General features: G+C 47.4%; 1 protein-coding gene across 2 annotated transcripts; it reads right to left on the reverse strand.

The window, feature by feature from the left end:
• Window positions 1–2,372: 2,372 nt before the first annotated feature.
• On the reverse strand, window positions 2,373–15,534 carry SPNS1 (SPNS lysolipid transporter 1, lysophospholipid). Of its 2 annotated transcripts, none has more exons than XM_066627501.1 (13): window positions 15,513–15,534; window positions 13,927–14,174; window positions 13,678–13,743; window positions 13,414–13,550; window positions 12,177–12,328; window positions 11,892–11,958; window positions 11,547–11,689; window positions 8,486–8,623; window positions 7,932–8,121; window positions 7,693–7,758; window positions 4,064–4,162; window positions 3,087–3,258; window positions 2,373–2,650 (listed from the first exon to the last, which is right to left on the reverse strand). In XM_066627501.1, exons 2-13 carry the CDS (start codon window positions 14,150–14,152, stop codon window positions 2,556–2,558), a joined length of 1,551 nt encoding a protein of 516 aa, XP_066483598.1. In that variant the 5' UTR covers window positions 14,153–14,174; window positions 15,513–15,534; the 3' UTR covers window positions 2,373–2,555. The 2 variants fall into 2 exon arrangements, with proteins under 2 accessions (XP_066483598.1, XP_066483596.1); XM_066627499.1 differs by having other exon boundaries at window positions 15,448–15,531.
• Between the last annotated feature and the right edge of the window lie 1,399 nt (window positions 15,535–16,933).

Raw genomic sequence — 16,933 nt, forward strand, 5'->3', positions numbered from 1 at the left:
CATTACTGCATATCGGGGAGAAGGGCTCAGCCTGCTCCCAACATGCTTTTCTCTTTTCCCATAGGTAGGTTTGCAAATACATCATATGCCCTACCTGAAGTGCTACTATTCAGAAAGAACTTTAGAATTTTAGCTCTGCTGACTGTGTGCAAGAGCTATGAGCAAGAGCTCCACCACCCTCCCTCATGCAGCTGTGGCACACCGAAAGTCACACTCGGCTATAGCAGGATGATGTTCTCACACAACCCCCCCCCCCCAGCAAATGACGAAAGGCTGACTTGCAGATCCAAAAATGCTGACAGATTACTAATCCTGGTTCTCTCTGGGTGCCTGGGAGTTTCTTCCATCCCCTCCGAGATGCAATTCACACCTTCTCTACACCAACATCCAGCATAGCTCTTAAACTAACCTAGGTTATAAACCTAGCTTATGAAGGACATCCTCTTTTTACCAAACAGGAGTGCAACTGTGCAGGTATAATAAGCCAAATTCTGCTTGAAGCAAAACACAAAATTCAGACCTGAACAATTTGGCACATATTCACTTGTTTCATATACACTTCCACCAAGGGGAATGATTGCAACACCAAACAGGACTGAAGGCCAACCTGTACTAATCCCCCACAAACTTTCCTTAGCACCTCCCAGATGGCTGAGATGTCCGTAGATATTATCTGCATGTTTTCAAGTGATCTCTGCCACTACCTGGACTAAAAACTTGCATAACAAAACAAAAGCGAAAGCAGAGGATCTCAGGACAAAGATTTCTGTAACCAATACCAAATCCTGTATCTATACATTGCACACGTTGCCTAAAACACATGGCTTACGTTGCATAGATAAAAAGAACACCCAAATTCGTCAACAAATACTCTAGTGGCTCTTCAAGTCTGACATATTTGTGTGACATAAGCTTTCACAGGCCACAACTCACATTAAACACATCAAGTGTTCTCTATAGTTGGCAGATTTCTAAAATTCATATATGCACACATACACATGGGTATAGAAAAACCCTGTAAACCACAGGGAGGGGTAAACAACCATGAAGTACAGCCTGTGACAGTTCGATGCACATTTCAGAAGTTTACAAAATAAGCCCAGGCAATACTCACAACTGCACTGTATACATTCTACAGCCTAAAAACTTCATGCATTGGACCAATGGGGCTCCGACTTACAAAAAAGCTTATGCCACAATGAACCTGTTAGTCTTTAAAAAGTAGCTCCAAAGGTCTACTGACCTATATGGACCAAGTGTCTTCTTCAATGGAAGACAGTTAATATATTCATAAAGTGCCCCAGTGACACACACTGAAGACCAAAACATTCACTGCTCTAGAATTAGCCGCTATGGAAGCCACCCAATTCACATTCTTTGTGCACTACAGGCTGAAAACAGAAGAGAACCCATCACAATTCATCAAGATGACTGCAGTACAGGCAGCTCCAACAGATCGATCAGGCAAGCCAGCCAAGCCACCAACCACAGGGGGAAACCAACCAGTGCCACCAAAAATTATTTCTAACCTCCCCACACTTGGAAGAGTTCACATAATATTTCCCACTTAATTATTACAGCATCCAGCAATAATTTCTAAGCACAAAATAGCCAATAATAGCTATTACCAATAGTCTGATATTGCCTCACTATGTGTCTTTTTAGCCAAAGTGGTACACACATTCAAGAGCAGCCTATTTTGGACTGAGGGGGATAATGAGCAACTGTCACACATGCATCTAAATTGCATCCAACAGAAATGTTTATGCAATGCAAGCAGGCAGTATCCCAACTTCTGAGGAAGGTCTGGGAAGGGTAAAGGCAGAAATGAACTTTTTCAGCCCTTAGAGTGCGCCATTGTAAAGACTTTTTGTTTAAAAGTTCCGTAAGTTATTCTTCACAACTTTAATTCTGGTCTCAGTTGAGTAAGATTTGGGTCACAAGACTAAACCAGTGTTTTCCATAATTGCTAAGGACCTTTTTCCAGTTTCCTGCCTAAGTTTATTAGTGACAGATTTAGAGCCACTCTATTTGCTTCCCCTTATCTAAAAGCTTGTGAATGTTGCCTTTCTGACAGACATGAACTAATAAAATTCCACTGCTACCCTCATTGTTTGCAGGCCAAAGCCCTTTCTCATGCAGACTGGAGGCAAATGATGCAGCAATCCTTATTGAAACCAACCAGGTGAGAATCTGGGTAATGCTTGGAAACCCAACATATACTGCCTTGAGTGCCATTATTGAAAAAAGTTGAGGTATAAGTGTAGAAAATTAAATCACCCAAAGTGGAGGAGGCAGGTGTAGCAAGGAGAGATCCCACCATCTCACCCCATTCATCTGGAAAACACCAGAACAAAAACAGAACACGGGACTCTGGACAAAGTCTGTGCTTTATAAAAATTCCTCATACATAAAAGTCCGATTCTTCCCCTGCTGTCCACAAGACCACATGCCTGGGTCCTTACAGGGATATGACAACTCTCTGGATTAACTGTGCATGGAGTCCACAAGTCCATTCTCCTTTCCCAGATTAGAGGAGCAGGATGGCAACAGGTTCAAATCAGAACGCTGGAAACAGGGACTTTTGTTGATCGGCCACATTGTGGAACAACAATGCGATCTTCGCCCTCCAGCTCCTCGTGGAACTGCCCTGGGGGAGAAAAGAGCATATCAGGGCACAAAGAAAATGTTTTCGTTTGCATTCTCTTGCACACCCCTTTCCAATACAGAACTCCTTGTAAATGCATTTCCCTGATGGAGAAACATATCCGAGCAGTTTCTTAGTGAGGCACCTGCTTGGGGCTCATCCCCCCGCCCCAGTTCACTTTTCTGGCCATTTTTGGTGCTGCCTTTGCTTCTCTTTTTCTTCCTAAGTAGCATCATGTCTGTCTTATTATTCCCTTATGGGAGGATTGTTAATCTGCAGCAAGATGTCCAGCAACTTACCTATAGTATGAAGACACCCTCAGGCAACTCTGGTACTCCACAAAGCATTATCATGAGGTCCCATTTTCTACACCTTGGGTGTGGTCACACAGAGCCAAGATTCCTGGACTTTACACTGTAAGGGGGAGGAGGGGGTTTACCTTGTGCATAGAGCTCTGTGCGCTTACGATCTGCCTGGATGAAGCAAGCTGTGGCCAGGAAGAAGGCACCACCAATAACTCCCACAAAAGCACAAACCATGAGTGCGTATTCAAGGCTTCGGAACTGTGACAGGTGCGATACAGGATGACCTTGCTGAATCCGGTCACTGATCTGGGGCAAATGCACAAAATCATTAGGTGACATGCAGAAGGTAAAAAGCAAAGGCACAGCTAGTAAGCAGGCCACCTTAAGTGGAAGGTATTCTGTGCCAACTGGCTGGTTGCCAAGAGGGAGCAGCAATTAGCTTCAGGAAAAGAAACAAGTGGCTAAATTTGTCCCTACAATTCAAGCCCTTTCCTGCATTAGCAAGAAAGCTGTTCGTCTAGAATGGCTGTGTCTAAGTCAGTTCTGAGCAACACCACAGGAGAAGGAGGAATGTGCTGATGGGAAAATATTGTATGCATGCAAGTTCTGTACCAAGAAGTCCCCAAGGCAGTTCACAGACAGGATAAAACTTTTCACATGTACCCCAACATAGGGAGACAATGACAGTAAAAAAAAACCAAAGATTTCTACTTGACTCTTAAGGCCTGACTTTAAAAAAGCTCAGCTCCTGCTGGAAACATGTCTTCAGTCCTTAAAGGGGGACACCTAGAGTAGAGCCCAACAGCTGAGCTTAGTCTTAGGAGGTTCATTTGGCATAACACTGCAACAAATTGTCCCTGGGTCTCAACAAAAATTACAAGGCTCTTCATCCCACCTCTTCCAGATTTGATGAATCAAGAGATCCATTTATACGATCCTTGTACTGACACTCCCAGGCTTGTTTCAGATGTGGGGTAAGGGAGTCAGACAATAGCAGCAGGGGAAAAAGGGAACAGTTTGAATAGTGAAATGACTTGGAAGCTTTGCAAAAGTCATCAGAAGTCTCTTCACAATACCCAAGACCAGCTGATAGCCTAGCCTTGGTACCTACCAGGCCAATGAGGTAAGGGCTTCCAGCATCACCCAGGAGATGGGACATCAGGATTTGGAAAGCCTCCGCTGTGGATCGGCGTGTGGGGATAACAACGTACTGTAGAGAAAATAAAGCTGACTTACTGGTGCCCTCTAGTGAGAGGCCCACAGATTTTATAACACAGCTTTGCACATCATCAACATAATAGGAAACACCTTCCTCTTGCATTGCTGGGCTTTCCAACCTCTCTGTAACAAGCTCACCCCATTTCTGTCCATACACATATATGCATGTGTTGAGTACAACACATCATATAACCAAAGGTTTCTGCCATAATAAGCCTATTAACAGCATAATCCTGCACTAAAAAAAAGTTCTGAGAGGCATAGGCTATGCCACAATCCCTCAGACACCAGCAAAACTGTTCAGATGGAAACTGGAGAAAGAAGACCTTGCACACAAATGGAGCACAACGCAGCTTTGTGTTGTGCTCCATTACTTACTTACTGCCCTCAAAAGATGTCTGGCAAGAAATTTTGTTAACACTTGCCTTCCCAGAATTCTCAGTGCAGGTTTTCTGACCCAGGGGGATACTACACACAAACAGCCAACTCCATCATTCCTACAACAACTGCAAGAATAATGAAAGCAATCCACACAGATAAGGGGGGAAAGATTCCATGCCTCATAGTATGAATGCTACATACACCTGCCAGTTCTTGCACGTACACCTTTCGCCCGGTTAAATGCATCTGTAATAAGTTGTGTTGCCAAACTATCCTTTTCTCCTGCAACAGCTAACAGAGATGAGTATCCGCTCTTAGTGAATGAAAGGATCCCAACCATGGCCACTGCTAGCTTAACGCTCATCCCAAGCCCTTCTTGTTTTGCAGGACAGCTGCAGTGCCACATCATGCAGATCAGTCATTCCCACACAGGTGCACTGCAACTACCAACAGGGGAACAAAGATAATGGTCAGGTACGGCGCTCTCTCCCACAACAGGGCTCTACTGCGGATGTACTCAGGTAGTACTACTCTCACTCACCGAGTGCACAGACCATGCAGTACTGCTCCACTGCTTGCTACCCCGAATCCCTCTTTGTTCTCCACAGGCAGTTTTCCCCAAGGGCAGAAGTCACAGGACCTTCCACATGCCCAGCCATGCAGACCACAAGGGAAGCCTTCAGGGTGCCAACCAGGACTGGCAAGTTGGATTCCCATTGTTCCTCTGTGGTGTGGCTGACCTACTTGTTCCAGACAGGCCCTTACTGTTCTACAAACTGCATGACAGACAGTGCTATAACTGATGCAGTCAGATGTCAGACACCCCTTCTACTCTGCTATCCATCATACAAGTTGCAAAGGCACAGGAATCCTGCTGGGATAAGATGGATGGCAACTCCATTTGTGCCTTTCTTTTTCAGATGCTGCTCCAACTCAGATGCAGTTCAAGAAAACATTTGACTCGATCACACTTGTTACTACAGGTATCCCTTCTCCTCCAAACCTAGTTGCTTCTTACCAGAACTGGCACCAGGGTAGGACTCTGCAAGGATTCTCCATTTACAGGGCTCAGGCTCTGCATTGTCCCCACTCTTATTCTTTAGACTCCAGCAGGGCAAAGGGAAAGGGAGAGGCACCTCAGGGTTTATAAGCAATTTGCTAACGCCATAAAGAATGATGCAATCAGTTGGGGAGGGGAGGGGAGGCAGCACAATATAGGTATGTTCAAGAAAATGTGTAGGATGCAAAAAGCACCCTGTTGTCACAAGTCCATGCAGTGCTCTTTCCAACTGCTTCATGAGCTACAGACACCCAGTCAGACACACCTGTGTCTTGTGCGCTCCCAAGAAAACGGGCTTGGAGGAACATGTTGGATTTGAACTTGTAGCCTCCCTTACAAAACATATGTACTCTTCCACTGTGTTACTCCATAGGCAGGACCTGTATGTCTGAATACGTGCCTGGAAGGGGTACTGCAGAAAGCTGAATACTCAATGAGGTGTTCTTGGAATGTTTTCTATTGTGCCCTGGAGGCTGATCATTGTGAATCTACAGGACCATAGGCGTTTCTGAACAGTTATGCAAAACTTGAGTTTGGTCTTATAGCACTCTTGCTGGCTGAACTTGAATCTGGCTTGCCTGGATCTCTATGTAGTGAATTAAGAACATTCCTGTTTGCTTGAGTGCAGTTGGGGCTTGTCCCAGTTCCTCTCCTGACAAAAATGTTCTCTCCTCTTGAGGAGCTCTCCCAACAGGCATGTGAACCATTCCCCTGGAGAGGAATGTTTCTCTTCTATATACCTGCCTGCCCTCTCCCACAGGAACAATCTCCTTTCCATGGTTTGCTACAGTAATAAAAGTATACCTGGCAGTGTGTTTGTGCAAATAGTGAAAGTGAATTCAGGCTCTCAAGTGCTGGAGTTCTTGGCTGCTTCTTGCCCTCTTGATGCCTGTGCCACAGAAGCTTCTATAATAAAGGCACTTGAAAGTCAGGCATGTGCATGTGCATGCACATGCTTGGATATCAAGGGGAAACGTCCATGCTGTGCACCAATTTGTTCCTTTCAACCACTGCCCATGGGGGTGCATTGTGAGCATACCACCCCATGACTGGCATGAGCTGAGAGGGTTGCCATAGGTGGTGGAGGAGAGGCTGTCTGGGTTGCACCTGTCTGGGATGTCCAATGCTCTTCTTGGCTCTGCTCAGTTTGTGCTGGATTAGTATAATATAGGATATAGACTACAAGTTTACCCAACTCGGTAGCCTATCTACTGTGGCCTCAGATTGCACTGCCAGTCCTTAGACCAGGGCTTTTCACACTGGGGCGTAGCAACGCCCCAGCCTGCGGGCCCTGGCCCCTGCCCCCTTAAGGAGGAGGCAGCGGTGCGATCCCCAGGATCACGCCGCTCAGGGGGGCTGCAGGGGCTTGGGTACACATACCCAAGCCCCTGCAGCCTCCTGGGGGTAGGGGGAGCCCGGCACAACCTGCAGCAGGGCTTGCTGCAGCAGTGAAAGTAGATGTGGAGCGATCGTGCCCTGCCTCTGCTAAAGCGGAAGTGGCGCGCAATCGCTCCGCATCTACTTTCACTGCTGCAGGCTGCGCCAGGCTCCCCACACCCCCTGCAGCCCCCCTGAGCGGCTCGAACCTGGGGATCGTGCCACTGCCTTCCCCCGCCCCTGCTGCCTTCCCCATCCTGCCCACGCAAGAACTTAGTGGCTCTCAAACTCTCCCAGAGAGTTTGAGAACCACTGCCTTAGACTGTTATGTTTACTGCAACAGAAGGACATGGCTAGCCCTCTGGAAATCCATCAGTATTAATAATAGTGTAGTGCCTTTTTGCAGTGCCTAATGCACTGCCAATAGTTATTTTATGGTTGCCGCTTGGGAGATGGGGTGGGAAGAGGGAAATGGAGAAACAGTTGCTTTCTCAAGGGTACTTACTGAATTTAAGACAGAACTATACTAGTCTCTGGGACAATTTCACCAAATAATGCACACAGTTGTGAGCCCATTAGAAGACAAGAAGCAGCTCTTTTCAGGGATGCTCACGCATCTCCAAGCTGATGCAGTCAGTCACCAATGGCAAGAGGAAGGGGAAATCATGTAGGTTTGCAATTATAATACTTTGCCATATCCTCACCAGTAGCATGTCAGCCACTATGGCCCAGTTGAGCGAAAGGAGGGTCTCGCCAATGAAGATGAACACCTGCAGGACAAAGATTTGGCTTAAAAAATTTTTTTCCCCATACTACATTTCTAAGATGTTTCAAAGCCACACACAAAAAATACAAAAATATACTAGGAAGGAAGGAAGTACCACCATGCCATAAGAGAGCTGGCAGCATCCAGGGACTCCACTAAAGTGACAGATAAACTCACATAAGTGAAAGTGATGCTACTCTGAGCAAACACCAACGCCAGGAACAGGAAAGGGGCAGAGCCAAGCAGTCCAGCTGCACACACCAGGGGATCGGCTCGGGGATTGGTGCGGTGCCAACGCCGGGAAATCTCCACCCCGCTGCTGACACCCAGCACGCCAGTCACACATGTGATGATGCCAAAGGTGAGGCTGCAGAAACAAGATATACAATATTTACGTAACACATAATAAGAGTGTCCAAAACCTTCACATACATTAGCTTGTTTTCATTACAGCAACCCTACAAGTTAGTCAAGTATGATTTTCTCCAGACAGCAGGCGGAGGCTGAAATAGTAGTTTGCCTAAAGCCATCAAGTGAATTTAATGCCAAGATGAAATTCAAATAAAGGACTTCCCGATTTGCCCTTCATTCTCTTTGCCACAACACTAGAAAGATGAGAAAAGTAGTGTCAAAAAGAGCAAAAAGGGAAATCCTTCACAACTGGGTTAATATGCTCCAAAACCGACCCAACCTGGAGCACCTTTAACTGTGGCCTCCCTCTGTTAACTCACCTATCAGAGTTGCCCAAATGTGGGGGGCTTCCAGTGGCCTGGCGTGAGCGGTACAGGAATGCTGGTGCCCAGAGAGCCAGGGAGCCTGTTACAAAGGCCACAGCTGTGAAGCCCAGTGATGACAGCACAAAACTGCGGCTAATGGTCAAGGAGAAAGAAAGGATGTGAACATACACATTATCCCCAAAGATTCCTACAGCAAAATACTTCAAATCAGTTCAAAGCATGTCATCCCAGGGCCCAATCAAACAGGTAAGTTATTTCAGCAATAAATGCGATGATGACCAGCATAGGTGACTGATATTCTACCGGCATGACGATCAATCTTTAGGAAAGAAATCAGGGTTTGCAACATATTAGGAGAGGACAAAGAGCTAGTGGGCCTAACTAAGGCATCTCTCCAGATTAGTAAATTATAGTAAAAGAAAAAAAAATCACTCTAAAGCACTGGAAGCTGTTTATGGAGCATACAGGCTGTCTTAAATAACACTTCACATAGGTGGGAGAAAACAGTGACAATGAAATAGAAACACTGCTTTCTGCATTTCTCATTTTGATTAAAAAACCCAACATCTGTGAAAAAATAAATCCACTTTATTTGACTTTTATTATTTAATGGGGTAATGACAGTGGCTGCATCAGCCAACACTATACCACCAACCTAGTACACTTTTACAGATTATAGTTTATACTGTAAATTTTTAAAACACGTAACACCACTTTCTGCACTTCCAGCTTTGGAAAACATTGAAATTGCAATATACACAACTTTTCTCCCACCTCTACTTACTACACACTTGCCAATAAGACTAACTCCCACACAAGGATTTAAAACAATGGCCTTCAACTTTCTACCTTCAAGAATACTTTTCATGCGAGGTTTGTCTTTCATTTCTGATCTTCTTATTGAAGCTCTCCGAAGTTCTCTGAACACTACTTGAAAGACACTGGCCGAAGGGATTCAGCAGGGGCCTGTTCACTCTTGCTTTGAAAAAAACCCTGCACAAGCTCCTCAAGCAGCTCATTTCACTTCCATTTGTTGCCCTTTCACCATGAAGGACAGGAAGCTAGTCCAGAGCAATTTTGATTAGAAGGGCAGGATCTTATACAATGTCCCCTACTTAAGTACATGTTAGGCTCCAGAAATTGCACTTAAGTTGAAACATCTGGTTCTTACAAGTCCAGAAAGCACCACTGAAGGACTACTGCACCTGCACAGAAGAGCCAACACAGCTGCCATAACTCAGGGAGACTGTGTAATTCCAGACTTGTCTATGGGCAAAGGTACAACTTTTGGATGACTAGCTGGGCCAAAGCGACATCATCATAAAGGGTACTCTCATAAGTTTCTTTGGTCCTGGCATTTAATCACATCAATCAAATTTATTTATTTATTTACTTACTACGTTTATACCCCACCTTTCTCCCCAAAGGGACCCAAGGTGGCTTACAATAGTAGTTAAACAATTAAAAACATGATTTAAAAACAAGATAAAAAACACATTAATAGCAAAAGCATCTTAAAAACAGTGATCAGACAAAAAGGTGTAAAAAGAGCGAACAGCAGCAGTTTATAAAAAGGCCCCAAGCCTGTAAACGGATGTTAAAAGGTGTAAGATGTAAAAAAAGATGTTAAGAAGGCCTGGAACTCAGAAGTCTTGTCTGAAAAGAAATGTCTTCAGGCCTTGCTGGAAAGTTTCAAGAGAGGGAGCAGTTCGTAAATCAAAGGGGAGAGAGTTTCATGGTGCCACTACTGAGAAGGCCCTATTTCTTGCTGCTGCCCCATGTACCTTCCTTCTCCAATAACCTAAGCAGATGGATTGTATGGGAGTAGGTGATCTCCAAGATACCCTGGCCCCAAGCAGTATAGGGCTTTAAAGGTCAAAATCAGCACCTTGAATTGGGCCCAGAAACAAATGAGCAGCCAGTGCAGCCGCTGGAGAAGCGGCCCCACAGAGTCAAAACTGCCTACCTTCAGAAACTACATGGGCCACTGCATTTTGCACTAGTTGCAGTTTCCAAACCATCTTCAAGGGCAGTCCCACATAGAACGTGTTACAATAATCTAACCTCAATGTCACTGTGGCATGAATCACCGTGGCCAGCTCTGCAAGATCCAAGTACAGCTGCAGCTGGCACACCAGACAAAGCTGAGTAAAGCCCCCCCCCCGCCACAGCTGCCACCTGAGAATCCAGGAGCAGCTGTGAGTCCAGGTGGACCCCCAAGGTGCAGACCTGCTCCTTCAGGGGGAGTGCAACCCCTTTCAGTGCAGGCCGATACTCCACCACCTGCACTGAGGATTTCCAAACCAGGAGAACCTCTGTCTTATCCGGATTTAATTTCAGCTTGTTAGCCCTCATCCAGATTCCCAAAGCCTCCAGACAGCGCTCCAGGACCCCAACTGGCACCCTGGAATCTGGGAGAGATAGAGCTGGGTGTCATCAGCATATTGAAAGCATCCCACTCCAAATCCCCAGATGACCTCTCCCAGTGGTTTCATGTAGATGTTAAATAGCATGGGAGACAAAACTGAACCCTGTGGGGTTCAGCCTAAATAAGATTTAGAATGTAAAATTTGCTCTTCATTTGCTTTTTGAACAGATGGCAGCTGCAAGAAGACTTGATCAAACTCTGCTTTAAACCTCCCTTCCCCCCTTTCCTACTTGGAAGTGGTAAAAGGTGGTGGTTTTGTGTCATGCTGCTGTTGTCTCCATACAAGGCCCACTTTCTCTCATACAGTGATCCCCTGCACTTTGCAATATCTCAGCTGTCCTTGAGCCCAGTCAGCCATACTCCTTTCTGCTCCCAGGAATCCCCAGATTTTCAATGTTACCAAGCTGCTGTTTTTTCCCATTGCTACAGCAAGGGGTTGCTATTGTAAAAGTTCCTGAGCTGCTGGACTGTATCCGAGCAGCTTCTGTAGTCTGTTTTGCCGACTGTCTTCACAGCTGTGCCTGCTTCAAAGCCCTGACCGAGCGCATTTGCAAATCAAACATTCATAACTTGGGGATGATCTGAATATGCCACAGGAGCCAATTAAACCTCTCCTACATTACTCACTTGTGGATGAGGGCCCGGAGGTCAGTTATCCATGAGGTATACCGCAAGGGGGCATCAGAGTGTGTCTCCACAGCTCCCCGGGGTGGTTCACGCACCACAGTAACCAGCAGCACCACAGCCACTATCCCCAAGCCAGGAGTCACCTGCAGGGGAGAATATAGAAGATGATCTGATTGGGGCACCGAAAGAGAGAGAAACAAAGCAGCCTGTATGGTGGCAGGACGCGTGCATTACCATTTTATGGAAGAAGCAGTTTTACTATCTCAAAGGGGGACTGTAAAAATTTATAATGATCATAACACGTAACATGCTGACAAATGTAGTTGACACCTCCACCCTACTTACCCGCAGGGCCCAGTGCCAGTCGCCAGTCACGTCTCTCACCTTTGACCCCACAATATAGCCCAGCCCACTGCAGGGGAGAAAAGGAGAGCAGTCAGACCCACATCCAAGTAGGCTCTCCAACCTCTGCATGGGCTAATTAAAACTTAATTTGGGTCACTGGCAGAGTACATTCTACAAGTTATTAATATGCACCATTGCAAACCATTAACTTCTGATTTACAGTAAACAACTACATTTAATAAAGAGGACATGCTCCAAATCTATGGGTACACAAAATATTCCCACCTGCCCACAGGTATAGCGAAATAGAAGATGCTGAGCATTCGGGATCGCCGGTCACCCAGGAACAGGTCAGCAATAATGGTGGGGGCAATGGTTGAATAGCTAGCCTCTCCTACACCCACCAGGCCTCGCGTCAGCAGCAGCAGCCAGAATCGCTGAAGTGAGAAAAACAGACAAATACTAAAGGTATAGGACACATTTTGTTTCTATAAATGTCTATAACCTTCCCTGAGGAACTCTAGGGGTTACAGTCGTGTGTGTGATCCAAAAGTTCTTTGTGAAGCATTCCTAACTGCTTCTCAGGATTTCAGTTCTGTGCAATCCTATGCAAGGTTACTGTGAAGTAAGACTCACTGTGTTCAATGAGACTTAAGGCGCAATCCTATCCTTGTGTTAGGCCAGTGCAAGACCCTTGCGCCAGCCCAGGAGTGTTGCAAATGTACCGTAAAGCACATTTGAACCTCCTTGTGTGTTGGCTGGGCCAGCAAAAGGATATGCATCCAGTCTCTGTGCCAACCTGGGGAGGGAAGGCTGTGCTGGCAGAGCTCAGTCAATGCAGGGGAGGAGGTGGGAGGGAGGTTCTAGGTTGGGGGGCAGGCAGAGGAGGTGTTAGGCCACCTCCTGAGGGGGAACAAGTCTGAGGTGACCCATTGGGGCTGTGGTGGCTTACCTGGGGGTAAGGGGAAAAGTTTCTTCGTGCCTCCGGCTGAGTCAATTCTGGCCCCAATCTTGTGCTGGATACAGTGCAAGCCTCCTGGCCTGCCTGTTCCAGCACAAGATAGTATTGTGCTGTTACTCCACTGCCTTTTTTTTAAAGATGCAGCTGAAGATTTCTGGGCTGCAACACCATGAGTTTAACAAGTTTGAAGCCAGTTTAAATGCACTCAGCCCAGCAGGCTTGTAAAGAGCCACTCAGCCAGTAGCCTGCAACAAATAATCTCCTCCAGACAAACTGGCAAGAACCCCTGACAAGGCTTCCCATGGGCTAGAAACCTATGTGGGTTTAGGGTTCAACTATGCAGAGCAGAAATACAGCTTCAATGAAAGAAAGACTTTCCAAAAAGTGATTGAATACCCAGTTTCAAAGGATAATATCAATACCAACAGGCCACCCCTGTCCCACGAATCCCAAGAGTTGAGGTCTCAAAGGCAAACCCAGAGCCCCCTCCCCATGCCCAGGAGACAAGTTCTTCTGGGCTACCCCAAACTTCTGGACTACCTCAAACTTCGAACTCAGTACCTCCTTGGGGATGAAACTGCTCCCGAGAGTCACAATTGACCAGAAGGTGATGCCGACGCACATCAAGTACTTGCGATTATAACGATCCCCCAAGTAACCAAAAATTGGTGCCAGTACCATGTAGCTGCTAATGAAAACTGCCAGGAAAAAAGAACGGTTAGGCAATACAAGAAATCTTAGTGGCTTCCACTCTGTCCCTGCTCCCAATACAAAATTCTGAGGCAGAGAGAGAAAATAGACAGAGAGCCACCCTTTGTTTCTCACCTGTCTGAAGGAGTCCTGATTTACTGTCATCAATACTGAAAAAACCCTCAATGTCAGTGAGAACACCTGATAAGAGAATTGCATTGTTAATACCAGTGAGACAAGACAAACTGTCCTGCCCCATAGAAGTGGGGATGAATTTAGGGGCTGAATGCTCCTCACTTTCCAAGTTACATGCCAACCTACAGCTAAGAGGGAAAATGGGAAAACCCAGGCACCATCCTGACCTGCCCACCTCAACATCCTTACCAGCCACAGTGAAGCGGTCCATGTAGTTCAGTAGGTTGACAAAAAAGAGGACTCCCACGATGAAAACTGCACGTGGAGAGGAGATCCCTGTGAGGGCCAGCACATCTCCCTCCCCATCCACTTCATGTCCCAACTTAACACCCTCTTTTTCCTCATCCTCTGTGTCATCTGGCTGGGCCAGGATCGGGGCTGTATCACCACCATAGGGTTGCCGCTGGGATGTCATGGCCGGGGATGAGAAGGATCCACTGGAAGGGACAGAAGAGAAATTGGTCAGCACATTCCAGACTCTTGCAAATTGGAGAGGGGGGGGGGTGAAGATGTCTTTAACATGAACCCCCCTCCTGGGGAAGGGGAGTTGCTATCCTCATCCTAGTGGGGAGAGAAAAATATACTTGGAGAAAGACAAAGACAAAACATCTTCCCCCTCAGAACCAGCTTTCGCACTTTGCCAGCCTGTTATGAACAAAGCTAGGGATACACCTGCAGCTGGGGGTGTGTGTGTGTGTGAGTGAGAGAGAGAGAGAGAAAGGGGGGCCAGGGCGTGTGTGAGGGAGAGGGGGTGGGTGTGTGTCTGTGTGTGTAAGAGAGGGGGGGCAGAGGTGTGTGTGTGAAGGGGGTAAGGGTGTGTGTGCGTTTGTGTGAGGAAGGGGGGAGAGAGAGGCAGGTGTGTGTGTGTGTGTTTGTGAGAGAGAGAGGCAGGTGTGTGAGGGAGGGAGAGAGAGGTGTGTGTGTATGTGGGAGAGAGAGGGGGGCAGGGTGTGTGTGTTTGAGCCTGTGTGAGAGAGACAGGTGTGTGTTTGTGAGGGAGACAGAGGTGTGTGTGTGTGTGTGGGAGAGAGAGGGAGCAGGGTGTGTGTGTTTGAGCCTGTGTGAGAGACAGGTGTGTGTTTGTGAGGGAGACAGAGGTGTGTGTGTGGGTGGGAGAGAGAGGGGGCAGGGTGTGTGTGTTTGAGCCTGTGTGAGAGAGACAGGTGTGTGTTTGTGAGGGAGACAGAGGTGTGTGTGTGTGTGTGTGGGAGAGAGAGGGGGCAGGGTGTGTGTGTTTGAGCCTGTGTGAGAGACAGGTGTGTGTTTGTGAGGGAGACAGAGGTGTGTGTGTGTGGGAGAGAGAGGGGGCAGGGTGTGTGTGTTTGAGTCTGTGTGAGAGACAGGTGTGTGTTTGTGAGGGAGACAGAGGTGTGTGTGTGGGTGGGAGAGAGAGGGGGCAGGGTGTGTGTGTTTGAGCCTGTGTGAGAGAGACAGGTGTGTGTTTGTGAGGGAGACAGAGGTGTGTGTGGGAGAGAGAGGGGGCAGGGTGTGTGTGTTTGAGTCTGTGTGAGAGAGACAGAGGTGTGTGTGTGCCTTACTCCTTCCCCCCACCTCACACGGACAGGAAGAGAAGCCCCCTTGTGCTGCTGCCCTGCCCTGGGGCTGTAGCTAAATCTGGAAGCCCCAACGCACACCCACCCCTAGGCTCACCCACGAGAGTGCCTCCACCTGACCCCCAGCACCCCCCACCGCCCTCCCCCACAAACAGACCCGGTAACCGTGCCCTCCCCGGTCAGCAGAGCCGCCGGCCAGTCACGTGAGCTCTTTTCTCTAACCCTCACTCAACATATGACTCCTCCTCTTCCCCGCCTTTTCCGCCAGCGAGCGGCGGCCGCTGTTGCTATGCGGTTGCTATGACGTCACTTCCTGCTTCGTCTCTCTCTCTCTCTCCCCCCCCCCGCGTGGCTCGTCTTACACCTCCAGAGCAGCCAATGAGATCTTCCCTTTCATGAGCTGTGTTCCGTTGCCGTGGCTACCAGCCCACCACCAGCCTTCTTCTCTCCCACCTCGAATCCCATTGGTTGGGATGCTTAGCGGCGCTGTACGCCTCTCTTCCTACTAGCCAGGCAGATTCTATGACACCCACCGCCCCGCTGTCTCCATGGCAACTAGCCAGCTGTCTTAGTTTCACGCCCCATTCATTTCTATTGTTACCCCCTGCGCTGAACCTCACAGTCGCTACAATCCCCCCACCTTTCCCAGTAGCAACTTAAAGCACAACCCTAGGCAAGTCTACTCAGATTGGCTTAAATTGGGCTTACTCTCAGGAAAGTGTCCATACCTGCTCTCTGCAATCCTATCCACACTTTCCTGGGAGTAATCCCCATTGACTACAATGGGACTTACTTCTGAGTAGACCTGCATAGGATGGGGCTCTGAGACTGCAGTCCTATCCACACTTTCCTGGGAGTAAGCCCCCACTGACTACAATGAAACCTTTCTTCGCTCAGAGCCTTATCCTATGCATGTCTACTCAGAAGTCAGTCCCATTATAGTCAATAGGGCTTTCTCCCAGGGAAGTGTGGCTAGGATTGCAGCCTCAGATCACAGTGCCCCTCCAGTCTTCCACCTCATGGTGTGACTGTGTTACAATGTACCACAATAAAATCCAGTTCTCAACCTGGTCATGGAATAACACCTTTCAGCACATGCATGGAGCACTCCCTTCAATGTTTAGGTCCTCATTCCCAGAGCTCAGCCTAGGGGGAAACAGGCTTGGGCAGTTTTGCCTTTGTGACAGACAAAAAAAGTCAATGCAATGTAGGAAGTAGGCATAGGTGTGTCCCATCACAATGCCCAGCCCAAGTGGATACAGAATTCAATTAGTGAAAAGTATTCTACAGTGTAGCATGACACACCTACATGCTACATGCTACATGCTACATTGCTTGGGTTTTGAGTCCCATTTGACACACACACACACACACACACAGAGGAAAGGATGCTAGCCCACAAGTTTGTTTTGTGGCATAGAATCTTAGAGTGAGAAGTAACCTATGAGGTCATCTAGTCCAACCTCCTGCATTTTAAATGCCCACTAACCAATTTCTGGTGGTGAACCTTTCATGGACTAGAGCCCATTTAATCAAATTAGATCATGTCACATGGTCCACCTATTCTAAGTACCACCAGCGGCAGGTGTCCAGAGATCGCGCTTGTACCACCACACCTCAAGTTGCACTGGTGGTACCTGTAT

The sequence above is a fragment of the Tiliqua scincoides genome, chromosome 5, assembly GCF_035046505.1.
Source record: "Tiliqua scincoides isolate rTilSci1 chromosome 5, rTilSci1.hap2, whole genome shotgun sequence".
NCBI classification, from domain to species: Eukaryota; Metazoa; Chordata; class Lepidosauria; order Squamata; family Scincidae; genus Tiliqua; species Tiliqua scincoides.